At 37.0% G+C, this 27,825-nt stretch overlaps 1 protein-coding gene across 9 annotated transcripts in view; it reads right to left on the bottom strand.

Moving 5' to 3' along the window:
- Nucleotides 1–25,648, bottom strand: part of CNTLN (centlein) — a 328,812-nt gene extending 303,164 nt beyond the window's left edge. For all 9 annotated transcript variants that reach the window (XM_027105917.1, XM_027105925.1, XM_027105918.1 and 6 more), the window contains exons 1-2: nt 25,241–25,648; nt 15,915–16,003 (exon numbers count right to left, since the gene is read on the bottom strand). In XM_027105917.1, the coding sequence (XP_026961718.1) occupies nt 15,915–16,003; nt 25,241–25,600 (449 nt within the window). In that variant the 5' untranslated portion in view covers nt 25,601–25,648. The remainder of the gene's footprint in view (nt 1–15,914; nt 16,004–25,240) is intronic.
- Between the last annotated feature and the right edge of the window lie 2,177 nt (nt 25,649–27,825).

The raw sequence follows: 27,825 nt of genomic DNA, 5'->3' as shown, positions 1-27,825 counted from the left end.
CTGAGACTGTCCTCAATTCTTTTCATTCTTTTTCCTTTATTCTGCTCTGTGGTAGTTATTTCCACTATTTTATCTTCCAGGTCACTTCTCCATTCTTCTGCCTCACTTATTCTGCTATTGATCCCTTCTAGAGAATTTTTAATTTCACTTATTGTGTTGTTCATCATAGTTTGCTTGCTCTTTAGTTCATCTAGGTCCTTGTCAAACATTTCTTGTATTTTCTCCATTCTATTTCCAAGATTTTGGATCATCTTTATTATCATTACTGTGAATTCTTTTTCAGGTAGACTGCCTATTTCCTCTTCATTTGTTTCGTCTGGTGGGTTTTTACCTTGCTCCTTCATCTGCTACATATTTCTCTGTCTTCTCATTTACTTTAACTTACTGTGTTTGGGGTCTCCTTTTTGCAGGCTCCAGGTTCGTACTTCCCATTGTATTTGGTGTCTGCCCCCAGTGGGTAAGGTTGTTTCAGTGGCTTGTGTAGACTTCCTGGTGGAGGGGACTGGTGCCTGTGTTCTGGTGGGTGGGGCTGGATCTTGTCTCTCTGGTGGGCAGGACCATGTTCGGTGGTGTGTTTTGGGGTGTCTGTGAACTTAGTATGATTTTAGGCAGCCTCTCTGCTAATGGGTGAGGTTTTGTTCCTGTCTTGCTAGTTGTTTGGCATGGGGCATCCAGCACTGAAGTTTGCTGGCTGCTGGGTGGAGCTGGGTCTTAGTGTTGAGACGGAGATCTCTGGGAGAGCTCTTGCCGATTGATATTAGCTGTGGCCGGAAGGTTTCTAGTGGTCCAATGTCCTGATCTCGGCTCTCCCACCTCAGAGGCTCAGGCCTGACACCAGGCCGGAGCACCAGGCCCCTGTCAACCACATGGCTCAGAAGAAAAGGGAGAAAAAAAGAAATAAAATAAATAAAATAATAAATAAATAAAAAATTATTAAAATTAAAAAAATAATAATAATTACAAAAAAGAAGAGAGCAACCAAACCAATAAACAAATCCACCAATGATAACAAGCGCTAAAAACTAAACTGAGATAAACATAAAAATCAGAAACAAATCAGTTGCAGACAGCAAACCTCAAGTCTACAGTTGCTTCCAAAGTCCACCTCCTTAATTTTGGGATGATTCATTGTCTCTTCAGGTATTCCACAGATACAGGGTACATCAAGTTGATTTGGGGGATTTAATCTGCTCCTCCTGAGGCTGCATGGAGAAATTTCCCTTCCTCTTCTGTTAGCTCAGCTCCTGGGGTTCAGCTCTGGTTTTGGCCCCAACTGTGAGTGTAGGTTGCCCTCACGCATCTGTTTCCCGCCCAGACAGGAGGGGGTTAAAGCAGCGGCTGATTAGGGGGCTCTTGCTCATTCAGGCCGGGGAGAAGGAGGGTAATCGTAGTTATAATTGGAATGCTAGGCGAGCCTGTGGCAGCAGAGGCTGGCATGACACTGCACCAAGCTGAGGCACACCATGTGTTCTCCTGAGGAAGTTGTCCCTGGATCATGGGACTCTGGCAGTGGCAGGCTGCACAGGCTCCTGGGGTGGTGGGTGTGGACAGTGACCTGTGTTTGCACACAGGATTCTTGGTGGCTGCAGCAGCAGCGTTAGCGTTTCATGCCCGTCTCTGGGGTCCGAGCTGATAGCCAAGGCTTGCACTTACCTCTGGAGCTCGCTTAGGTGGTTCTCTGCTTTCTGTGGGCAGACAGAGAAGGAATTCCCTCTCCTCGCACACCCCGAAACAATGGTGTCCTGCTTCTTATGCAGGTCCAGACTTTTTCCCAGACTCTCTCCCAGCTAGCTGTGGTGCACTAGCCCCCTTCAGGCTGTATTCACGCAGCCAACCCATCCTCTCTATGGGATCTGACCTCCAAAGCCCGAGCCTCAGCTCCCAGCCCCCACCCTACCCAGCAGGTGAGCAGACAAGCCTCTCAGGCTGGTGAGTGCTGCTCGGCACTGATCCCCTGTGCGGGAATCTCTCCACTTTGTCCTCTGCATCCTTGTTGCTGCGCTTTCCTCTGTGTCTCCGAAGCTTCCCTCCCACCTACCCCCCGTCTCTGCCAGTGAAGGGGCTTCCTAGTGTGTGGAAACTTTTCCTCCCAGAGTTCCCAGAGGTGCAGGACCCATCCCTATTCTTTTGTCTCTGTTTTTTCTTTTGCCCTAGGTACATGGGTATTTTCTTGCCTCTTGGGAAGTCTGAGGTCTTCTGCCAGCCTTCAGTACGTGTTCTGTAGGAGGTGTTCCACATGTAGATGTATTTTTGATGTATCTGTGGGGAGGAAGGTGATCTCCACGTCTTACTCCTCTGCCATCTTGAAGGTCCCCCACAAAACTTTAAATTTAACAGCAGTTTTATGATGCATTTTCCTCAATTGTATGTTTAATTATGGCCTCAAGAATTGTTGGTGATTCCTTGAAGACTACTATTCTGGTTCTCGTCATAATTTATTCTGTTCTACTCAGAGCTTAGAGTATCTCTAGTGAAGGTGGTACATATCACAGTGCAGCAATGTAAGGCAGTACTACTCAAAATGCAGGGCTGTGAATTGGTTATTACTGGTCTGCTATGAAATAAGGCAGTATAAATAACAAGACTTTCTCATAGAAGAAGGCATAAGTTTGATTTACATTCTGATACATGTTCCTTAGTGTTTGCTACTGACACAAGTCTACAGACCATACTTAGTTAGGTCATTGCCCTAAGACATTTAAATATATATCAAATAACAGAAAAGAAAGAACAGAAAGTATGCAAGACAAAGAGATTAGAACCAGTAGCAAATGGAGAGACAGAGACAGAGACAGAGACAGAGACAGAGAGAGAGAGAGAAAGATTAAGAGGACTGTAAGAAGATTAAGAAAACTATAGCCCAACTCTGAATGGATTAGTAGCAACAAAAAAGAGAAAGCCACTTCCTGGATTCTTTGTCATTCTAGGTGGATCACAAGTGCAGTACCTTAAGGGAGAGCTACACAAAATGCAGGACTGTATAGTATTGGATAAGTCCAAAAAATTATTTACATAATGTTAGTAAGCAAAATAATAGCAGTTTCTATTGTTCTACTTCAAACTCAAAATAGTGTTCTTTATTGACAAAGTAATGTATTATTAATTTTAAAAGTCAGAATGAAGTTTCTGTCTGAAGCACAAATTTGGCTGAGTCACAAAAATCACTATAATACCTTTTTAGTTATCCAAAGAAAAGTTGAACAATTCAAGTTCCTAATGTATTGATATTCTCTGAAACTCCATATTACTGATTCTTCAATGTTTATCATTCCTACCTATTCAAGTTGTAATGTTTCCTTACGCATTCAAAATTAAAATACAGTGGTTGTACTCTTATGCCACTAATGATACTGTTAAGTGAGAGTTTATACATAATAGCAAGGAAATCAGATTTGCAGGGCTAATTAAGAAGTGATATATCCAAAATGTGCTTTTGGCAGCAGCAGTTCATAATAAACTCATAAAATACAGGTAATCTCAAGTATCTATAAATCATAGAAAGTAATATTTTCTACAAATAAATTCATAAGGAAAATATAATATACACAAATGTTTTCTATTTGTATTATATCATTCTATTAAGAAAATCAAAGTTTTATTTTCAGCAACATAAACTTCTACCTAAAGATAATTAGTAATAATTCTTATTACATCTTTTTCCAGATCAAGGAAAGAAATAATTACATAAATATGAATACATTTATCATATTACTGAGCAAACTCTATAACAAATTGTCTCTTTCTACAAATATCTTTCTGACTAGACAGCACTCCTTAACAGCCAAACACGGAGCTTTCTCTAACTTTTAGAATAGTGTCTGACACTCACACAACACACAATTGATATTTTTTGAATGAGTAAATGTACTAGAGATAGCTGTTTTAATGATGGCCATGCATTTCTAAATCTCACAGTCCTATTTCCTTGCAACATTTGGTGTCCCCTAGGCATCCATGCCAAAAGGTAATGTTTCCTCTAGGTATCTATTTAAAAGGTCCTAGAATTTTATAAATTTTTTGGTGCCCTATCTCTTGCTTTGTCTCAAAGTGAAGATGTAAAACAGAACTGATGTTTGAGAAAGAAATCAATAAGATGTTCAGAGCTGAGATATTAAGAGCCTAGATGGAGGGTTTGGAAGTTAAGGACACAGAGGAATTACTGTATTTGAGTGACACTGCAAAAGAGAAAGTGACTGAACTTGGGAATTGATTTTCTGTTCAAAAGAGACCAAAAGATATCAAAGATTACCCTTAAGATGTGAAATTTAAAGAAAAGGAAGAAAATGGCATGTTTTTGGTAGTGAAAAAGTTAGGTAGTAAAAAAACTCAAAGGAGAAGCCAATAAGTTCTAGAGATAATATACTGAATTTGAAGAGCACCATAGGACATGAATTAGAAATGCCCAGGTAAGGGGCACAGAAAGATATATAAAATAAGAAGTCCACAGAAAAAGATATAAAATGGCTCTTAGTCTTCACTCACACATAATAACAAAACCGCAAGTAAAACCTATTTCAGAATATCATTTTTTACCTTTCAGATAAACAAGGATACAAAAATTTGAAAACAATGCGATGGCCAGGATGTGGAGAAAATAGACACCTTCTTACATTGCTAGTGGAAGTACAAACTGGCACAACAATTTGGCAGTATTTAACAAGTATAATTGTATAGGTCTTTTGATCCAGTGTATAAGTTGTCTACTGCTAGATAACAAATTACCCCAGAATTTAGCAGCTCAAAAGAACAAACACTGAGAGATTGACTTCTCACATGACAGTGTGAGGAGCTCACTAATCTACCACCTAGTGAAACTGGTGACTGCTATTTAAAAAAAAAAAAAATTAAAGCCTCTTATGGTATCTGAACCAAGATCATTCCCTCCTTCTACCCTCCCAGGTCATCAAGGTGAAGAGTTGACTCCAGATTGCTGTAGCTAAGACAACAAGATTCCATCTCCCCCAGGTTCCCAGTCAGAGACCTTTTTTCCTAGGAAGAGCAACATATCACCATTTCTCATCCTCCCCTCCCCAACCCTCCCCATCCCTGAGGTAACTGTGGCTGAGGCCAAGTCCTAGGCAAGTGCAGTTGAGCCGTGAGGACCCATTCTTCTGCCCAGCCTCTGTTTCTGTAATAAAAGTTCTACCTCAGGTGCAGAGCAGTGAGAATGCTGGAGACCCAAACTCCCTTGCCCCAGCTTATGACGCAGTGGTCCCACACCAGGAGAAGCAAGCCAAGAGAACGTAAGACTACTGCAATCAGCACGTAGAACGGAGGTATCACTCAGAGAAGTATCATATGGTCCCACCTCCAGCTCCAGAGGCTTGGCTCAGATTTTGCCTGGTTGGGAATACAGGGTAGAGAGGCAGGATATAAAACACACAGATCCTAATCTCTTCCCAAAGGGAAATTACTTCATTTGCATCACAGTGTAGAGAAGTTCAAGCCTAAAGGCACTCTGAAGAAGAGTCAGGTTATGGTGAAAGTCAATTGGAAGGAGAGTTAAGATACAGGCTAAACTGTAGGCCTGCTGATTTGCAGGAGAGAAATGAGTTATAAGACAGATGAAAGAAGTCCTTCAAGGGTGGAAAATAATATCAAACACTGACTCAGAAATATCAAAGGAGCCACAATTTGATTAAATTGGTTTTTAGAGCATTTTATGCTCTAGGGCATTGTTGAAAACAATTGAGCAATCAGCCACCAATTTGTGAAGTTTAACAACTGGTTGTGGTCAAGAAAAGAAAGGAGGAGAGCCAAAATCACTGTCAGCCTAGGGTGACTGTGAGCATACCCAAAGCTGCACCCTCCTTAGGAGCAACATCCGTGACTTAACATTGTGGGAGGGGAAAGAGACTTTACTAAAATAATCCAGTTGGTCGCCAATCACATAAACAAGTTTGGAGGAGAAGGGTGCAGAACAGTAACCAAATTTGCTACAATACAATGTCTCAACCACTTCCCATCAAAAAAATTATAAGTCATGCAAAGAAACAGAAAAATATGACCCAGACACCAGGAAAGAAAAGCAGGCAACAGAAACTATCTGGGAGAGTGACCACACTTGGGAAAAAGAAAAAAGACTTCAAAATAGCCATTATAAATATATTCACAAAACTAAAGGAAACTATGGTTTAAAAAGTAAAGAAAGGTATCATAAGAATATTACAGCAAATAGAGAAAATCAAAAAGAGAAAGAAATTGTAAAAGAACCAAGTGAACCAAGACAGTACAGTCAGCCCTCCATGTCCATGGGTTCCACATCCATGGAATCAATCAACTGCAACTCAAATATATTTGAAAAAAAATTTTTCAGAAAGTTCCAAAAAACAAAACTCAAATTTGCCATGTGCTGGCAACTGTTTACATAGCATTTACATTATATTAGTTATTATAAGTAATCTAGAGATGCTGATGATTTCAAGTTTATAGAGGATATGCATGGGTTATATGCAAATACTACACCATCTTATATGAGAGACTTGAGCATCCTAGGATTTTGGTATCTGTGGGGTTCCAGGATCCAATCTCCTGTGGATATTGAGGGATGACCATAATTTGAATCCACATGTGAAAACATTTACTGGTGAAGGTAATTATATAAACATAACAAAAGTTTAAAAGTACGTTTTCTTTCTACCTTCTTCTCCTAACTGATTTGAAAAGCAACTGCTTAAAATAATATGCACACAATGTATCGACAGGCTCAAAACATATAAAAAATGTATCATATGTGTAATATAATTGCCAATAACAGCATAAATGAGGTCAGCTGTAGCAAAGTTCTATTGGGCTAAGGAAATGACTACTGAATAATAAAGCAATAATTATAACAATGCATTGTTGTTTTTGTAATATTAATAGATAATATGTATAACAATACCAAAGGAATTGAAGGGAATATAGCTGTATTTCAGTAATGTTTCTATATATCACTGGAATTAAGCTTGGCTAAATCTGAAGCTGATTTTGTTAAGATACATATAGCAAACCCTAGAGCATTAACTAAAAGAAAAAAATATCTCAAAAAATATAGTGAAAAATTCATTAAATTAAAATGCTACATTAGAAAATATTTACGTAATGCAAAAGAAAGATTCAAAGACATAAATACATTGAAAGTTAAGGATAAGAAAAACAATTTGCAAATAATAACCACAAGAAAGCTGGAGTAAATATACTAATATCAGACAAAATTGACTTTAAACAAAAAAGTCACTGAAGAAAAAGAGGCACATTTTATAACAAGTCCCTGACAGAGTCAATCCATCAGGAAGATATAACAGTTATAAACATATACATACCTAATAACAGAGGACCAAAATACATGAAGCAAAAATGACAGACATGAAAGAAGAAATGGACAATTCAATTATAATTGTTGGAGACTTCAATATCCTACTGTGATGGTTAATTTTATGTGTCAACTTGGAGGGTATTTTTGGATGAGATTAATGTTTAAATTGGTGGACTGTGAGTAAGCATAATGCCCTCCATAATGTAAGTGGGCTTCATCCAATCAGTTGAAGGCTTGAACAGAACAAAAAGACCAGCCTCCCTGAACAAGAAATCTCCAGCAGACTGCCTTTATCTGCACCATCAACTCTCCCAGTCTCGAACCTAACAGCCCACACTGCAGATGTGAACTTGCCAGTCTCCAAAATCATATAAGCCAATTCTTTATAATAAGTCTCTTTCTATATATACATTCACACACATCCTTTTTGTTCTGTGCTCTCTGGAGAATCCCAATATAACCACTTTCAATAATGGATAGACAACTAGACAGAAGATCAACAAGAAAATAGAAGACCTGAGCAATACTACAAACTAGACCTGACATCATTAGAATACTCTTCTAAAAAATGACAGTTAAATATATATCATTTTCAAGTGCACATGGAACATTTTCAGGATAAACCATATGCTAGACTATTTTTAAAATACTCAATAAATGTAAAAGGTTAGAAATAATGCAAAATATGTTCTCTGACCACAATGGAATAAAACTGGAAGTCAAATAGAAAAACTCACAAATGTGTGGAAATTAAACAACACATTATTAAAAAAGCAATGGGTCAAGAGGAAATCAAAAGACAAATCAGAAAATACTGTACAATGAGTAAAAATGAAGGGACAAAATATCAAAATGCATGGGAGGCAGCTAAAATAGTGCTTAGAAAGAAACTTATAGCTATAAATACCTATATTAAGCTAGAAGAAAGGTCCTAAGTCAACATTAGGTTTAATGTTCTACCATAAGACACTGAAAAATATAAGAGCAAACTAAACCTAAAGCAAATAGAAGGAAGGAATAAAGATTAGAGATGAAATTAATGAAATAGAGAATAGAAAAACAATACAGAAAATGAATGAAAACCAAAAGCTGGTTGTTTGAAAAGATCAACAAAACTGACAAACCTTTAGCTATACTGACAATATTAAAAAAAAGAAAAGCCTCAAATTACCAGAATCAGAAATAAAAAAGGGTATATTACTAATAACCTAATAAAAACTAAAAAGAATTATAACGGAATACTATGAAAAATTGTAGATCAGCAAATTAGATACTTAGAAGAAATGGGTGAATTTCTCGAAAAACACAAATACCAAAAGTGACTCAAGAAAAAATAAAATCCCAAGTTGACCTGTAATAGGTAAAGAAATTCAATTTGTAATAAAAAAAAATTACCCACAAACAAAAGTATAGGGCTAGAGGGGTTCACCACTGAATTCTACCAACCATTCAAAGAAGAATTAATACCAGTGCTTCAAAAAACCTTCCAAAAAATAGAAGAGAAGAGAATACTTCCCAACCCATTTTATAAAGCCAGTATTACCTTGATACAAAAAACACACAAAAACGTCATAAGAAAAGGAAACTACAGACTAATACCTCTTATGAATACAGATGCAAAAGTCCTCAACAAAATACTAGCAAACCAAATCCAACAACATATTAAAAGAATTATGTATCATGATCAGGTGGAATTTATTCCAGGAATGTAAGGTTGGTTTAACATCTGAAAATCAATTATTATAATAAATCATATCACTAAAATAGAAAACAAAAAGCACATGATCATCTCAATAGATACAGAAAATATACTTGACAAAATTCAATAGCCTTTCATAATAAAAACACTTAACAAACTAGGAATAGAAGGGAACTTCCTGAACTTGCTAAAGGACATCTATGAAAAACTGAGAGATAACTTTATACTTAATGGTGAAGGAGTGGGTGCTTTCTCCCTATGATCAGGAATAAGACAAAGATGTCTGCTCTGGCCACTTCTACTCAACAATGTATTGAAATTCTAACCAGGGCAAGTAGCCAAGAGAAAGAAATAAAAGGCATCAAGTGTGGAAAAGAAGAAACAAAACTATTTCTATTTGCAGATGATACGATCTTGTAAGTAGAAAATCCTAAGGAATCTACCCAAAAACTTAAAACTGAAAAATGAGTTCTGCACAGTTGCAGGATAAGAGATCAATGTAAAACAATCAATTGTAATCTATACACTTAAACTAAACAATCTGAAAATAAACTTAAGAAAACAATTCCATTTATAATAAAATCAGAAAGAATAAAATATTAATAAATTTATCCAAAAAGGTGCAAAACATACTCTGAAAACTATAAAACAGTATTGAAAGAAATTTTAGGACAAACAAATAGTAACTGGAAAAACATCCCATGCTCATAATATAGAAGATTTAACATTGTTAAGATGGCAACATTACCCAAACTTATCCATTAAAAGAAGAAAAAGAAGAGTATAGGCTATTCTAAATTAGAGATATAATCCAGTGATCAAACTTAACAACACAAAAAAAAGAGATTTGGATAATACATTATGTGTCTCCTAATATGATGTGGTAAGAATCATATTACACCAAAGAAGATTTCTTTGCCAAAACATCAAACCTGAAACTGAATAAACCTCTAGGTCTCATTAAAAATTTATGATAATTACAGAGTAAAAAAGATTATAATCAAAAAAGTCCAGAATGTGGGAAACTCTACAGGATAAATAATCCAACTGATTGCAAAAATAAGTTGCAAATAAAAAGAGAGAAAGACGGAGAGGAGGAAAAGGAACCTGTATACTCAGTAGGTAGACTATGTTTGAGTCCTCATAGAAACAAACCATCTTTCAAAAAAAGTTACGAGAGAATTGGAGAAATCTGAAAACTGGATATTTTATTACATTAGGGAATAACTATAGAATTCTAAGTATGATACAGATATCATGGTTATGTTTTCAAAAGGCCTTATCTTTTAGAGATGGAGTCAATCCTTATTCATAGATTCAGAATTCGTGAACTTTCCTACTCACTAAAACTTATTTTAAGCCTAAAATCAATACCATTGCACTTTTTCAGTCATTTGCAGACATGCAGAAAGTGGTGAAAAATTTAAGTCACCTGAACCACATGCTCCCAGCTGAGGTCAAACAAGGGGATGCTCTGTCTTCTTATTTCAGCTCTCATACTATAAACAAGTATTCTTCTCATGGTCTATCTAGTACCACATTTTTCACATTTCTGCCCTTCTGTTGATGATTTCACTGTTTCAAATGACCACTAAGCATAGTGCTGAAGTGCTGTCTAGTGTTCCTAAGTGCAAGAAGGCTGTGACTTGCATATGGAGAAAAAATTGTGTTAGATAAACTGTGTTCAGGCATGAGTTACAGTACCATTGGTCATGAGCTCAATAGTAATAAATAAACAATATATATTAAATAAGATGTCTTTAAATAGAAACACATGTAAAGCAAGGTTATATGTTGATCAGTTGACAAAATGTTGTGACCAGAGGCTCATAGGAACTTAATCCTTTATCTCCCCTAGGAGCAATATTTCCATGTTTGCTAATTCAGTGTTCACATGACTTTATAAAACATAACTCCTGTGAATAACAAGAACTGACTGTAAACACCAATGGAATTGTGGGTAACATAACAGGATGTCTGGGATTTCCCTCAAAATAATCCACTGTGGTAGAGGGAGCAGAGGAGCAGAAAGGAAGTAGAAGTTTATAGATGAAACAAGATTGGTCACGTGCTGATAACTGTCCAAGCTGGTTGATGAGTAAACATGGGAGTTCATTAGTGTATTCTCTCTACCCTTGCATCAAATTAAAATTTTCCATAATAAAAACACATGCACACAAAAAACAAAAATATGTAAACAGACACCCCACCAAAAAACTTACAAGGACATTATAATAGAGTACCAAAAAGGCAAAAAAGTAAAGAATTATTGATAAGACCAGCATTTTTCCAAATGGGTACCAAGGGCATTTGAAGCAGTACAGGCATACCTCATTTTATTGCACTTTGCTTTACTGCGCTTCACAAATACTGCATTTTACAAATTGAAGGTTTGTGGAAACCCTGCATCAAGCCAGTCTACCAGTGCCATTTTTCCAACAAAATTTACTTCATGTCTTTGGGTCACATTTTGGTAATTCTCACAATATTTCAAACTTTTTCATTATTATATTTGTTATGATAATCTGTGATCAGTGAGTGATCTTTGATGTTACTATTGAAAAAAGGGTATAACTCTCTGAAGACTCAGATGACAGCATTTTTAGCAATATTTTTAAATTACGTACGTTGTTTTTTAGACATAATGTTGTTGCACACTTAATAGACTACAATATAAACATAACTTTTATATGCACTTGAAAACAAAAAATTTGTGTGACTTGCTTTACTGCAATATTCACTTTACTACAGTGGTCTGGAACTGAACCCTCAAAGTCTCTGAGGGTTATTTAATTGAGCGGGATTATCCTATTTATTTCAGGATGTTTAGCAATCCCAGCCTCCATCTACTATGTCATTGGCACCACTGGTTAAAACCAGTGATTCTGGCAAAGCTTTATCCACAAGGCCATTTATCACAGCATCATCATACAATTTTCATAAAAAAAGGAACCTTAATGTACAACAACAAGACACTGATTAAATAATATGGCATATCAAAATAATAGAATATATTGTAACTCTAAAAATATTATTTTCTTTTGAATAATAATTATATTCGTCTTGAAAATAATGAATGACAACATGTCACTGACTTGCCCAAATCACACTGCCTTGAGTCTATTAGCCTGGAAATAAGAAAAAGGGTCCAAAACGGACAAATATCTGAAAGACAGAAGGATGGACTCACTGAGACAAACCCAGAGGAGAAAAATCCAAATAGTGTCTACAATGGAAAAGGAAGCTATTTTTTTCTGGAAGAGGCTCAGATAGGCTCTAATTACCCAATTAGTAAGTATGGAGAGCAGAAGTCCACAGGACTCAAGATGACTAAAGAACCATTAATCAAAAATCTGGGCTTCCCATTCATCCATGTTCAGAACAGCTACCTGCAGTATTTGCCTATAACAAATGGCCCAAGGCTACTTTCAAAAGAACCATGTTCCTGAAAAAGGTCCCTACTATGGTTGTTGGGACAAACAATACAATCAGAGAAGTGACTGACTTAAGAGCCTACTTCTCATTCTGTACAGTGAAGCCCACTTGCCATACATCCCTCAGGAAAGCTTGTTGATAGTCCCCTCCCTTCTCTTACACAATGCCCATAGTCAATCCTTTCATTCAGATGAGAAGCCTCTTGGTAACAGTTATATAAAAATGCAAAGTAAACTCATTAAAAGCAACATTTCTACATTAAGCAATACAGACCTTCATACAAAAACATGACAGTCAGTAAAGAATCATCAAACACTTGAAGAAAACTATCAGCATTAAAGTAAAAGAGTAGGAACAAACAGAAGTTACCCAACAGGAAACAAAGATAATGTAAGAAACAGAGAAGAACTTAAAAATTATAATCACAAAGATTAAAAATTTATCCTTTTAAAGAAGACTGCTATGAAAAAGGAAACATCAAATAAGAAATTTCTTAGAAGTAAAATTTTGATTTCTAAAACTAAAAAAAAATCAAATAACTAAATAGGGTAAATGGAAAAAAATCCATGTACTGATGGAAGAAAATGTAAGAAGACCATTCAGGAGACAAAACTAAAAGATGGAAAATATGACAGAAAAGAAGGCCAAGTCCAGAAGGTCCAATCTCTAACAGAGTACAGAACAAAAGAACAGACAAGGGGGAAAATATGAGAATCATATTTTTCTTCAATTGAAATAAAATCTCCAGTCTTGATATTGAAAGAACCCACAAAGGCTGAGAAGTTTGAATTTTTAAAAGACTCAAATTAAAAGATGATGTTGAAATTTTAAAATATCATGTATATGAAGAGAAAATCCTAAAAACTTTAAGCAAGCTACCTAGAAAGAAATAAGAATCTCACTTGCACTGGGATCACACATACACTTGATAACACCACTGTATGCTAAAAGAAGATAACAAAGTTATACTTCAAAAAATCTGAGGGAAATTAAATGTACTTAAAATTTTATGTTCAGCTAAAGTATCAACCAAACATAAGGACAAAAGAAAGACATTTTAGGCACGTAAGGAGTCAGAAAGTGGACCACTTATGCATCCCTTCTGAGAAAAAAATTTTGAAAATATAATCCAACAAAAGAAAAAGGAAGACGTAGGATCTTAGAAACTGTGGCACTAGTTCAGGAGTACAATAAGAAGAAATCCGAGGATGGCAGCTATGAGTAGGTTTAGAAAGCAATTGGCCAAAATTCATACCATAAACCAAAGGGCCCAAGGAAGAATGTCTTCAGCCCATTATTCAAATGTCTGAACACTGACATTCTTTATGCTAAGAAATAGCAGAAAAGAAAAGCAATTAGAAATTCCAGGGGGAAAAAATGTTGTCCAGGAAGACCAAGGCACAAATATAAAATAACTTAAATGTAGCATAATTTGGGTAATTAATGGACTATAAAGAAAGATATTCTATTTGACTTTGATATTTGGAATATTCTTTTTTTGTCATACCATTTCCCTTATCAACAGGTCCAAACACACTACATGGTTCTCAAGGAAATAATATTTACATAATTATAAAATTATAAATGCAAATTACAAGTTTCCAATTTCAAAAGTCAATTCAAATTCCAAGGTATCTCATTGTGGACATCAGAATTACCTGGACATCAGATCTATGGACACCAGAATTACCTGGAAAGCTTATTTTAAAGACTCCTGGGCCTCATCCCTAAAGATTCAGTAGATCAGGGGAAAGTTCCAGAGACCTGCATTTTAAGAAATTTTCCAGTCCCCAAGGAAAAGAGGAAATTCTCTTCCAAGGAGGAGCCACTCAGCAGTGGACCTGAAGAGGCTGCTGCCAGCAAGAGCAGCAGCTCCAAGAAAAAGAAAAAGCTCCAAAAGCTATCCCAGGAAAATTAGAATGGACATTTCCCTAGTAGGGCATAACTTGCAGAGATATTTCTCAACCCATCCCCTATAGCCCAATAAAAATTTTAAAAATTAAAAAATTTTAAAAAAGAAATTTTCCAAGTATACCTTATGCACATTAAATTTTCAAGATTATAGCTGTAAAGCAGTAATCTCCAAAATTTTCCATTACATATCTTATGAGCAAAAGGCTTTTGAGTACCCACCCCAAAATATATGTGTATATTTATTTATAAATTGTTGATATACTTTTATGTGACTGCATATTATGTATATTATAAAATGTGAAAAATAAAAATCTTAAAGAATGAGAAAGATGACCTAACAATAATTTATTATTTGGTTCTGTCTCAACCAAGAGTAAAGGGAAAATTAAGAATCGCTTTAGAAAGTTGTAAAAAATAAATTAGAAAGTTGAAAAATGTATACAACTAAAAGGAGAGGAGGATAATGAAAGAATCACAGAAATGACAAAAGAAATCCCAAGAATATATCTTCTGAAGTCCTATTCTGCTAAAAAACAGTAAAACTGAGAGTGATCACATTTAATCTCTAGAATGACTGAGGAACTAATAAGGGTACTTCAACAAAATACTTAATTCTGATCATCAAAAGGAAAATCTCATTGATGAATTAGACATACAAGACCATGAGAAGAAACTAGTTATTCTGTTTTAAGATTTCACGATAACCAAGGATGGTAAAATTAGCCATGGGTATGTATCATAGATTTTTCAAAAGTCAAATTCCAGACAATATTAGAATGATCCCAGGGCTAGCGACTCCAAAGGTGAATATACTTCAAGTTATCAAAAACTGATATTCAGATTATATAATCATAATTCCAATTAAAAAAAAGAAAAGGCAACCATATGCTTAGCTTCTCATTTAGGAAATATAATGATATCCATTTAATAGGAAAGCAAGTGTTTTAATTGCTATCTACGTGTCATGAGACTACTGTATACCAAATGTTTGATAAGAAGTACCCAGCATCACTCCACTGTTTCTAATGACCAAGGAGAGGCCCAATAATCTATAGTTAAATGACTGGGCATCCCCTCCAGGGTAATACGGAAATCTCTCAACCTATTCCGGAACACTTACTCTACTCTGGCAAGGTCAACCCAGGCTCTCAAATACACACTGCAATTATCTTAGGGGAAAACTGAGCCATGTCTAGGAAGGATCATGTCTAGGAAGTTGCCTACAGGGTCAGTCTCTGAAGCCAAACAACAGGAACTTCTCCAATTTTTAAAGTTGAGTAGTAAGAGCTTAAAATATACACACATACACAAACACATACACACAAAGTGTCTCTCTTACCTGCAAACTTCCCAAATATGTCAGAATATGAGTAGAAGATAAGGCCTAGCTGTACTTAGCAAACTGACACACCTTGAAATAAATCCAGTAATTATAATATCATGCTCAACATTCCTTTGGAAATCAAATGAATCTCTTCAGGGGATTAATGCCAAGTGTTAATTTTAATAATGAAGAAAAACAAATTCAACAAACTAAATACTGATGAAAAAAATAACTTGGAAACTCACCTTTCCACAACCAAACTGATTGCTTGCGTGAGATCTGGGTTTGTCACCTGGAGACGTTTCCACAAAGACCATACGAATTCTTTATCAGCCTTAAAGAAATAAAAGACATTTTAAATTCATTGCTTTGTAGCTACAGCAGAGAAGGCAAGATACTGCATTAAATTAAAAAATGAAAAACGTAATTACTTGATCCCTAGTTCTATAACTATAAAACAGATTCTTGAAAAGTATAACGGGAAAGCTTTATTTTAAAAAGTTCTTACACTGGTAACCCACATTTATTTTACTATTTCTCCTACTCACATTTGAGGGTGCAAATGCTGAAGGGCTGAATATCAAGGTAAATTTGTTCTAAAATGAGACTGTCCTCTAACTATTGCTCCATTTTCAGCTGCCCTTTTCAGCAAAATTCCTTGAAACAGCTGCCTACAATCATGGTCTCTTCTTCCTCACTCCCCACTCACTCTGTAACCTCCTCCAGTCAGACTTCCCTCCCCACCATAACGCTAAAATCATTTTTCAAGGTCCTCTATATTATCAATTCTTAATAGGCATCTCAAATTTAATTTATCCAAAATAAAGTTTTTGACTTCCTACCCTCTTACAAACCTGCCCTCTCTGCATCTCAGTAAATGACACCACCACCTACTTATTGTTTAAAAACTTAAGATCTAGGAGTCAATCTTGGTTACTCTCTTTCTTCACATTTCATATCCAAACCATTAGTAAATCCTATTAGCCTTACCTACAAAATATATCCCAATTCTGAACACTTCTACCTAGTACAAGTGGAACAAGTACTATCCACCATCTTACTACGAGTCAACTCCACCACTTGCCTAGCTCCCTATAATGGTCCCCTGGGTTCCTTACAGCTCAAAATCGTCCAGTGGATTTCCATCAGATTAGGAAAACAATCCAAACTCTACCAAGGCCACATGACCCTACACATCTGGTCCTCCAGCCTCATCTATCACTCACCCTCTTGTTCACAGGGACCTTCTGGCTCTACTTGTACCAGGTCCTTTTAAATATACAATCTACCAGATTTTCATGTACATTATTACCTAACGTCGCTCAAGTCTTTGTTTAAATGTTACCTCTTCAAGAGAAGAGAAGTCTTCCCTAACTACTATATTTATAGCCACCAAAACCCACAAATCTCTGGAAACCCCTTACCCTGTTTAATTATTTTTTTCAAATCACATTTCATTTTATAATACTATATTTGTTTGGTAGTTTATTTGTTTGGTTTTACTTCTGTGACATCATCTATTCTCCCCTTCCTCTTAGTAACAGAAACCATTTTTGATCTTTGCTGCCAACTAAGACTGGCCTCTCTTGCCTATGGGCTCTGTGACTGAGTTCTGCCAATTAAATATAAGAAATGTCATTGGAAACCTTAAAATTGGACTTAAGTCTACCAAATGTGTTACAATTATTTTTTCCCAGTATGTTGTTGCTTATTTGACTTTATTTATGATGGAGACTTTTTGGGAAAAGGTAGTTATTATTTTTATATATTCAAACTTATCTTTTTCATTATGGCTTATGGTTTTCTTCTACAAGTTAAAAAAAGGCCTTCTCTACTCCAAGATTGGAAAGATATTTACCCATACTTACTTCTTAAATTTTTATGTTTTCATTTTTTAATGTTCAAATCTTTCATTTTGTTTGACTGTTTTTTAAAGACTTTTGACAGCTGGAGTACTGCAAAGTACTACCTTACCTAACTATTCTTATATGTCATACTTTATCTTTTAGAAGCAAGAATTCAGCATTTAGGTATTAAAATGATTTCAGTTAAGGACAAGAAATGTCAATATATAGAGAAATTACATGTCATAAACCTCTGGTGAAGGAAAAGTTAAACTATGTAACATTATGTGCTCTTTTAAAAGGAATGTTGATGAAACTACAAAATCCCTGAAACCAATGTTATCTGGAGATTTATCTTATAGCTTGCTTCAAAACAAAAGAGTAACAAAAAAAGAAAACTACAGACCAATATCACTGATGAACAGAGATACAAAAATCCTCAACAAACTACTAGCAAACAGAATCCAACAGCACATTAAAAGGATCATACACCGTGATCAAGTGGGGTTTATCCCAGGAATGCAAGGATTCTTTAACATATGCAAATCAATCAATGTGATAAACCATATTAACAAACTGAAGGAAAAAAACCATACCATCATCTCAATAGACGCAGAAAAAACTTCCAACAAAATTCAACACCCATTTATGATAAAAACCCTCCAGAAAATAGGCATAGAGGGAACTTACCTCAATATAAAAAGGCCACATATGACAAACCAACAGCCAACACTGTTCTCAATGGCGAAAAACTGAAATCATTGCCACTAAGATCAGGAACAAGACAAGGTTGCCCACTCTCACCACTATCATTCAACATAGTTTTGGAAGTTTTAGCCCCAGCAATCAGAGAAGAAAAAGATATAAAAGGAATCCAAATCGGAAAAGAGGAAGTAAAACTGTCACTGTTTGCAGAGGACATGATACTGTAGAGAATCCTAAAGATGCTACCAGAAAACTATTAGAGCTTATCAGTGAATTTGGAAAGTAGCAGGATACAAAATTAATGCACAGAAATGTCTTGTATTCCTATACACTAATGATGAAAAATCTGAAAGAAAATTAATGAAACACTCCCACTTACCAATGCAACAAAAAGAATAAAATACCTAGGAATAAACCTAAGGAGACAAAAGACCTGTATGCAGAAAACTATAAGACACTGATGAAAGAAACTAAAGATGATACCAACAGATGGAGAGATATACCATGTTCTTGGACTGGAAGAATCAACATTGTGAAAATGACTATACTACCCAAAGCAATCTACAGATTCAATGCAATCTCTATCAAACTACAAATGGCATTTTTCACAGAGCTAGAACAAAAAATTTCACAATTTGTATAGAAACACAAAAGACCCCAAATAGCCAAAGCAATCTTGAGAAAGAGAAATGGAGCTGGGGGAATCAGGCTCCCTGACTTCACATTATACTACAAAGCTACATTAATCAAGACAGTATGGTACCCGCACAAAAAGAGAAATATAGATCAATGGAACAGGACAGAAAGTCCAAAGATAAACCCATGCACATATGGTCACCTTATTTTTGATAAAGAAGGCAAGAATATACAGTGGAGAATAGACAGCCTCTTTAATAAGTGGTGCTGGGAAAAATGGCTAGATACATGCAGAAGACTGAAATTAGAATACTTCCTAACACCATACACAAAAATAAACTCAAAATGGATTAAAGACCTAAATGTAAGGCCACACACTATAAAACTCTTAGAGAAAAACATAGGCAGAACACTCTATGACATAAATCACAGCAAGATCTTTTTTGACCCACCTCCTAGAGAAATGGAAATAAAAACAAAAATAAACAAATGGGACCTAATGAAACTTAAAAGCTTTTGCACAGAAAAGGAAACCATAAACAAGACGAAAAGACAACCCTCAGAATGGGAGAAAATATTTGCAAATGAAGCAACTGACAAAACAATTAATCTCCAAAATATAAAGGCACGTCATGCAGCTCAATATCAAAAAAACAAACAACCCAATCCAAAGATGGGCAGAAGACCTAAACAGACTTTTCTCCAAAGAAGATATAGAGATTGCCAACAACCACATGAAAGGATGCTGAACATCACTAATCATTAGAGGAATGCAAATCAAAAGTACAATGAGGTATCACCTCACACCAGTCAGAATGGCCATCATCAAAAAATCTACAAACAATAAATGCTAGAGAGAGTGTGGAGAAAAGGGAACCCTCTTGCACTGTTGGTGGGAATGTAAATTGATACAGCCACTATGGAGAACAGTATGGAGGTTCCTTAAAAAACTAAAAATAGAACTACCATATGACCCAGCAATCCCACTACTGGGCATGTACCCTGAGAAAACCATAATTCAAAAAGAGTCATGTACCACAATGTTCACTGTAGCTCTATTTACAATAGCCAGGACATGGAAGCAATCTAAGTGTCCATCAACAGATGAATGGATAAAGAAGATGTGGCACATATACACAATGGAATATCAGCCATAAAAAGAAACAAAACTGAGTTATTTGTAGTGAAGTGGATGGAGCCAGAGTCTGTCATACTGAGTGAAGTAAGTCAGAAAGAGAAAAACAAATACCATATGCTAACACATATATAAGGAATCTAAAAAAAAAAAGGGGGGGCTTCCCTGGTGGCGCAGTGGTTGAGAGTCCGCCTGCCGATGCAGGGGACATGGGCTCGTGCCCCGGTCCGGGAGGATCCCACATGCCGCGGAGCGGCTGGACCCGTGAGCCATGGCCGCGGAGCCTGTGCGTCCAGAGCCTGTGCTCCGCAACGGGAGAGGCCACAGCAGTGAGAGGCCCGTGTACCGCAAAAAAAAAAAAAAAAAAAAAAGGTTCTGAAGAACCTAGGGGCAGGATAGGAATAAAGACGCAGATGTAGAGAATAAACTTGAGGACACAGGGAGGGGGAAGGGTAAGCTGGGACGAAGTGAGACAGTGGCATGGACATATATACACTACCAAATGTAAAATAGATAGCTAGTGAGAAGGAGCCACATAGCACAGGGAGATCAGCTCAGTGCTTTGTGTCCACCGAGAAGGGTACGATAGGGAGGGTGGGAGGGAGACGCAAGAGGGAGGGGATATGGGGATATATGTATACATATAGCTGATTCACGTTGTTATACAGCAGAAAGTAACACACCATTGTAAAGCAATTATACTCCAATAAAGATGTTTAAAAAAAATAGAAAAAAAAAATAGTAAAGAGTCACATGTATTTTTCACCTCAACTCCTCTACCTAAAATACTAAGCAAGAAAGGTTAACAAAAGTAAAAACTTAAAAAACAGTAGGTTTTCAACATTTACAAAATAACTGAGTTACTCCAGCTTAAGTAAGTGTGACTTACTAATAAAGGACTTAGCTCTAATACAGTTAGAAGGACAAAGTAAGAAATCAATAAATATCTGATGAAAAAAATCTTTACATATTAATTTATACATTTTTTTCTCTTTCTTTTTGCTATTGTTATGGTTAATGGTTATTTCACATCTCCTCTTTAATCCCCACCAAGGAGAAAGTAACAACAAACTCTCCTTAAATTGTTTTTATCATAGAGGCCAGAAAAAAAAGCAACCAGAAGAAAAGACTCCTCCAGAAACAGTCTATTGTTAATTTATAACTACAATTTATACCCAGAAGTCACTAGGGGGAGACCTTTCTAATTTCCAAATTTCTCTATTAAACTTCAGTTATTAATTTCTTTTGTTATTAATTTATGATCAGCAATGGTATTCAGATTTTGTCACCTAAAAATACTCAAATGTATAAGTGATACTTGACTTGAGAAAAAGAAGTAAGTTCTTTTGTGAGCAATAAAATGCTACAAATGGATTGTGGGACTATTGTACAATATGTATTAGTTTTTGTAAGTTTTTTAGTTATTTAAATGCTATATAATCTTCAATGTGGATTATACCTCTAATTATTAAAAAGACGCTCCTTCATATACAAAAAAAAAAAGCCCCCCAAAAACACAAAACTAGTTTCCAAACTATTCCACACATTATTAAAACAAGGAAACTAACTACTACCAACCATATTATCTTTATATTTTCCTTTCCTTTGGGCATTTAAAATGTTCTTTTCAAAAATTAAAAGTAAAAATCCTTAAATATTACTCATTATAAAATGCCTTATTCTTACTACAAAACTTCCACACAGAATCAAATAATTTAAAATATAAATTTAAAAATACTACTCCTTCTCACAAAGTTTATTAAACTCAGCCAATGAGAGCTGACTAAATGCCCGAAGATTTGGGTCTGAGTTATCTTAGCAGTGGATTGGCTTTGACTTTCACTTATCAACATGGAAATAAATATCAACTTTACAGACACAGATACACAAAATTATCTTTTTCACTGGGTACCTACTCTCCCACCACCTAGTTTAGTATATGCCAACATAATAGGCCCTCGATTGACCTCTACTGCACGAATGAATTCAACAAACATATGAAAACTATTTTCTATATTTAAACAAATTAATTTCCTACCAGAACTCAAAGAAAACAATGGAAAGAGTTTAATTACAAAGTATGGCACAAACTAGCCACTCACTAAATTATCATTATGAAAAATAACTGTACAAAAAGATTCATCTATTAGAATACAGCTCCTAACAACAGTGAGAATTCTAATTATACAACATGTTCTCAATTTTTTTTTCTTTTTTTGACCGTGCTGCACCGCATGCAGGATCTTAGTTTTCTCACCAGGGATCAAACCTGCACCCCCTGCAGTGGAAGCGTGGAGTCTTAACCACTGGACCGCCAGGGGAATCCCTCAATTTTGTTTTTTCTTTGTGAATGACTGGACAAGGTTTCAACACACCTAAATGTCTACTAAAAAATGTAACTGGTTGATTTCTGTAGTTATATACTCTTAATTCCAACATCACATACATCATGAAAGTTAATTTCATCATGAAAGTTGGAGTAATGCACATATATTTCATTTAAACGCCATAATATATCTTTACCTGAAATTGGTATATAGGTTTAGTAAATATTTTTGGCTGTGACTAAAAAGAGAAATATGGTTTGAGATATACATAAATTTGTGTGTGTGTGTACACCTGTATGTGTGTCTATACATATATACATTACACATACATAACTTTTTCTTATCTGATATTCTATAAGTGGTAAAAAATGTGCACATACACATACCCACAACCCCATTCTTGGTCACAAATAGACCACAATCTTGAAATACAAAATCAAAATTAAGAGTATGGTGAAGTTAGGTTCTAAATCAGTGAATAAAGCGTGACTGTCATGAACCTGAAATTGATCTTTGCAGTACCTTTGAAAGTTCCTTAGAAAATGCTAGATTTGGAAGCTAACCTATTCTCAGTAAATCCAATACGGACAACTTTTCTTCCCACACTGAAATCAACCACTTTTTCTTCATCTAAGTATGTGTATGTTGCTTGCTAACCTGGGGCCATATGAAAAACAGTTTAAATATCACAATCACATAGAGTAGGATGAGATACTCATATTAAGAGAAACAGTTGAAACAGATTGTTTTCTATTACATGCTTATTCTGAGTCATTCCAATGGACTGGAATGGTACATGGAATCACTTTCTTTTTCTTCACCAAGCACATATAATTGAATTCCTGTAAGTTAAACGTGGGGAGAAAACCAACTAATTTAAATGAAGCTGCAACTTATGGCCAGAGACTAATTAATTAGTGGGGTTCTTTTTCCCAAAGTGTGCATTTTGCCCATTACTGGGCTGTGAAATTAATTTAGTAGATATTAGCAGCACTTTCTTAAATAATAGATTTTAAAAGAAAACATCAGAGTTCAGGACACACAGGGTAAATATTCTTTCTGAAATTATATGCATGTGTATGTGTGTCTACTTACTAGGTTGACGTAAAATGAATTTCTTATCTTGGGTACAATTTCTGAGAGCTGTGGAAAACACAGGGGTTAATACTATGTGTTCTTGGGTACTGTGATTTCTAGCTTAATATATAAGTGGAAGAACTAATTTTAAAAATGTAAAAGTGAATGTTTAATTACTTAAATGCTTTTTATAAAACAATTCAATTATTATGTCTCCCAAATTTCCCCAAAAGCAGGAGTATGATTTGACTGAAGTTTTATGGTATGGGATAGTGCCAACCTCATCTCACATTACTGGAATGCCTATGATCATCTAACAGTGTCAGTACTATAAAATCTCAAGAACCATTGTTCTAGGCTACCTATGACCATCTCAATTCTTACATCTTCCGTAGTCCCATTTTGAAAGAATATTATAGTTAAAGGATTGGGGGAAGAGGGTCATTGGGCTGTTTCCAACAGACTGATTTCTTAATCAAGTCAGTCACAAAACTAAACATCTTAGTTCCTTATCCAGCTCAGGGCATAACTATGGTAAATACAGAGTAAGGGGTAGCGGAGAAAGGGTGTAGAAGATATGGGCAAACAGCATCTTAGATTAGGACTTGCCAAAGTAACAAAGCCCTTTATCATGGATTCACATCTTTAAACTACCCAAAGATGAAGACTGAGATGACAAAATGCTTTAATTCCTTGGTGTCTTTTATTTATCCCTTTGCTCCTTACCCAGTGAAGAATAGAGAATGGAAAGTCAAAAGGAGGCAGTCACATAATACCTCCCCAACTTGTTTAAGCAAAGACATATTCAATTTGAACAAGACTACTGTGTTTTTACATCCTTGACTCAATCAGTAAAATCCTGCAAAAGAATCCAATAGAATTATGAGAATGAAATTCAGGAATTTTTATTAATCTAAACTTATGATATTGTTTATAAAGTTACCTTGTTGTTTAGCAGTTCTTAATTGGTTCTGTCTTGAAGACAGAGTGACTCAAAGATCTACTGTTGAGTGAATTCCGAACATTTAGTCACCCAACCCTGTTAAAGGTTCTGGTAAATTCGGAGAAGAGATGGTGGTAAGGATGCAAAACTATAAAGGAAAATCAAATCTTTCTGAACATGAGTAGTCAAGCCATCTTTGGTATATACGAACTCTACAAATAACAGGAAAGTAATGTTAAAGCAATTGATTTAGTAAATGCTTTTCCCAGGCAAGATGAAAATGAGATTTCTCTCTCCAGAAGTATGGAATTAACATAGTTGGTTAATAAATATTAAGCATCATCTACTGTGAATGAAAATTCCCAGCCTGAGACTCCCTAAAAATTATTGGTCTGTTTTAACAACTTAAGTTTTACTTAAGAACAAGGGCAAGTGTGGGTTTGACAATTAAAAACAGGCTCCTTCATCCATGGGTTTTATTTCAATAAGAGTGTTTCCACTTTCCCATTCCACATTTCAACTCAGGGATTGCACTCCTGCTGCACCAAGTACCACTACAGTCACGACACAGACCTTGGGCTTGGGGACGGTAGGGGTGCGACTGCGCGTTTTGGTGGGATCCAAGTGAGGTCAACCAAACCCAGGGCGCCTTGGCCGACCCTGCCCGCCCACCGTCCGGAGAAGGGCGGGAGCCCGAGGGCGGCGAGCCGGACGAGGCCGCCTCCCTCAGCCCAGAGCTGCGGGCCAGGCTGGGTGTGGGAGCCGGCACCGGGCGCCGCCGGGCGGAGGTGGGTGGGTCCCAAACCCGCGCAGCTAGGCAGCCGAAGGCAGAAGGAGACGGGCGCATTTCCCCACCGGCCCCGGCCCGGCTGTGGAGGGGAAAGACCGGCGGCCACCTCGATACCTGACACAGGGCCAGCTCCTCCTTTACGCTGCTCAGCTCTTCCTCCAGCAGCTGCGTCCGGGTCACCATCGCCTCCTCTACCGAGATGCCCTCTAGTCGCATGGACCCCATGGGCGCGCTGTGGAGGGGAGCCTGAGCCGCAGCTGTCCGCCCTGGCCCTCGCTGGCCCTCTGACCCTTCTTCGCCCCGCCGGGGTAAATCGCTTTTGTCCATGACGCCCTCCCGCGCTGCGCCCGCAAGACCCGAAGTGTCGCTTAGCACTTCGTGTGCCACAGCTCCCAGCCCAACACGTGGGGACCCGGGCCCCAACTGTCGCGCGGCGGGCGGAGGGAGCTGTGAGGGCCGCAAGCGCGCCGCCATGGCCGCGGCTACTAACGGGTCAAGTTCCCTCTAGGAAACTCCTCCTCCCCTTCCCCATCCGAGCAAGCCCGAAGCTCCGAGCTGCGCATGCGCCCGACTTTTCCCGCCTTGGCGCGCGGCGTTTCGCGCTCGCGGGTACTGGCTGGCTTCCCACGGGCCGCGCGCCCGGCGCGAGCGTTAGCGGCGCACGCGCCGTGGCCCGAAGAGTCAGGCGGCTCCGCCCCGCGCACCATCCCCGCGTGCCCTGGTCAGTCTTTAACCTGCAACGTCACGGCTTCCCGCACGCCTAAAATCCTACCTGCCGCTTTGCGCCTAGCTTACATCCCACTTCTTAAAGTCTTCCTTGACAAGCCCCTACCCCCAAATGATCCCTAACTGTGAATTCCTCTGCCTTCAAGGCCCCTGCCAACTCGTTTGTCACGTTTCATTGACCGCCCTGTAGTGTTAGTTATAGGGCTAATCCCTCCAGCGCTGTTGTAAACTCCTTGAGGATCAGGGAATAAGTTTTACACTTAAGTGTTTTCTTCAAACCCTTTAGCAAAACTGCTTGACGTACAGCTGACAACCAACTGACTGATGTCTAGGAGATGTGGAAAGCCTTGGGCTGAGCTGGAACTAGCGGGCAGGTTTCCCATTTGAATTATGATCTTTTGTGCACCCTTTGTCTTTTGCAAGAGTCAGGACTTCCTTTGAGTTTTATGTCAGCTTCTTTACGCAGTTGGCTGCGTATCAGAGTGAGTGTGACCCGCATTCCCACAGTTTGGATCCTTGGACTAATTTGAAGCCAGTAATTTGGAGCGTGGTTAAAGAAACAAGACCAACTCTCTTTATTGTTCATCCTCTCTTTTTCTTCTTTTTTCCTTCCTTCCTTCCGGCTTTGTTTATAAACTTTGAATAACCTCTTTTTCTGTCATTAAAACACGTCCTACTCGTGATGAGTTTAGTAAGGAGATGCGCTTGAGCTAGCACTCGAGTTCTACCGAAAGCTAGATCGCTGTCCTCTGCGGAAAAGGTTCCAGAGTACTTGGAGAGCTGAGATGGGGTAAGGAGGACTGTGGAAATAGGGAGGTGACCGTTTTAACTGATGACCTCTTCATTTAATCAAAATTACCGCTTTGTGCCAGAATCTAGTCAGCACATCAAAAGACACCCTCCCTAGGGGATATGGGGATATATGTATACATATAGATGATTCACTTTGTTATACAGCGGAAACTAACACAACACTGAAAAGCAGTTATACTCCAATAAAGATGTTTAAAAAAACAAAAGACACTCTCCCAGTCAGAATTCTGCTGAGGCAGGATGATTGTGCTTTCTTCCCACTGAAGGTGAATATTTAATAAAATTTATAAAAGGATTACACTAGAAAAAGTACATATAAGCCTGTCTTAAAAGTAGCTACCATATTGAACATTTACTATATGCTGAGTCCAGTGATAACTACTTTTCATATATGTACTCATTCAATTCTCACAACATGAGGGTAAAATAGATGTTATTATCCCCATTTTACTAGTGAGAAAACTGAGATTTAAAAAATTACTCTACCTTGTCTGAAGTCCCACATCTGGTATTAAAGCTAGAATACAGATCCACTTAACTCTAAAACCCATCCTTTGATTCCTACCCTTACTCCATACCTGTCACCTGAAATACAGCATTAGGTTTGATAGCACATGAGACTTTGTTGGGTTTAAGACTATGGGAATTCTAATCACATGACTCACATATTTGGCATGAAATCAATGCGAATGTACATTTTCAATGGCTATTTGGTACTCACTCAGAGGGTATCATTTCATCTAAAATGAAAAATAAATAGAAAAATTCTTTTGAAAAGTAGTGGAGTCTCTTCTATTATGTACAATGGATAAATAAACATATAAATAAACATATTTGAACATATTTGTTCAAATATGAAAACATATTTGAAAAGAAGGATATATCTGAATCTATGACTAGGTAGACAATTTTTTTTAATTTTTTTTGGTGCTAAAATACACGTAACACAAAATTTACCATTATAGCCACTTAAGTGGCTGCAAATAAAGAACAATCCAAAGTTGTTAAGTACATTCAAAATGTTAGGCAACAATCACCACTATCTAGTTCCAGAACATTTTCAGCACCCCAAACCAAAAACCCTTACTTATTAAACAGTTACTTTCCATTTCTGCTATCTCCCAAGCCTGCCCCAGGTAACTACCAATCTGCTTTGTATC

This window comes from Aethalodelphis obliquidens, unplaced genomic scaffold (genome assembly GCF_003676395.1).
Source record: "Aethalodelphis obliquidens isolate GAN/ISIS:26980383/991018 unplaced genomic scaffold, ASM367639v1 scaffold7, whole genome shotgun sequence".
Taxonomy (NCBI): domain Eukaryota; kingdom Metazoa; phylum Chordata; class Mammalia; order Artiodactyla; family Delphinidae; genus Aethalodelphis; species Aethalodelphis obliquidens.
Note: the sequence above shows the minus strand (reverse complement) of the source record. Positions and strands in the feature narration are given on the sequence as shown.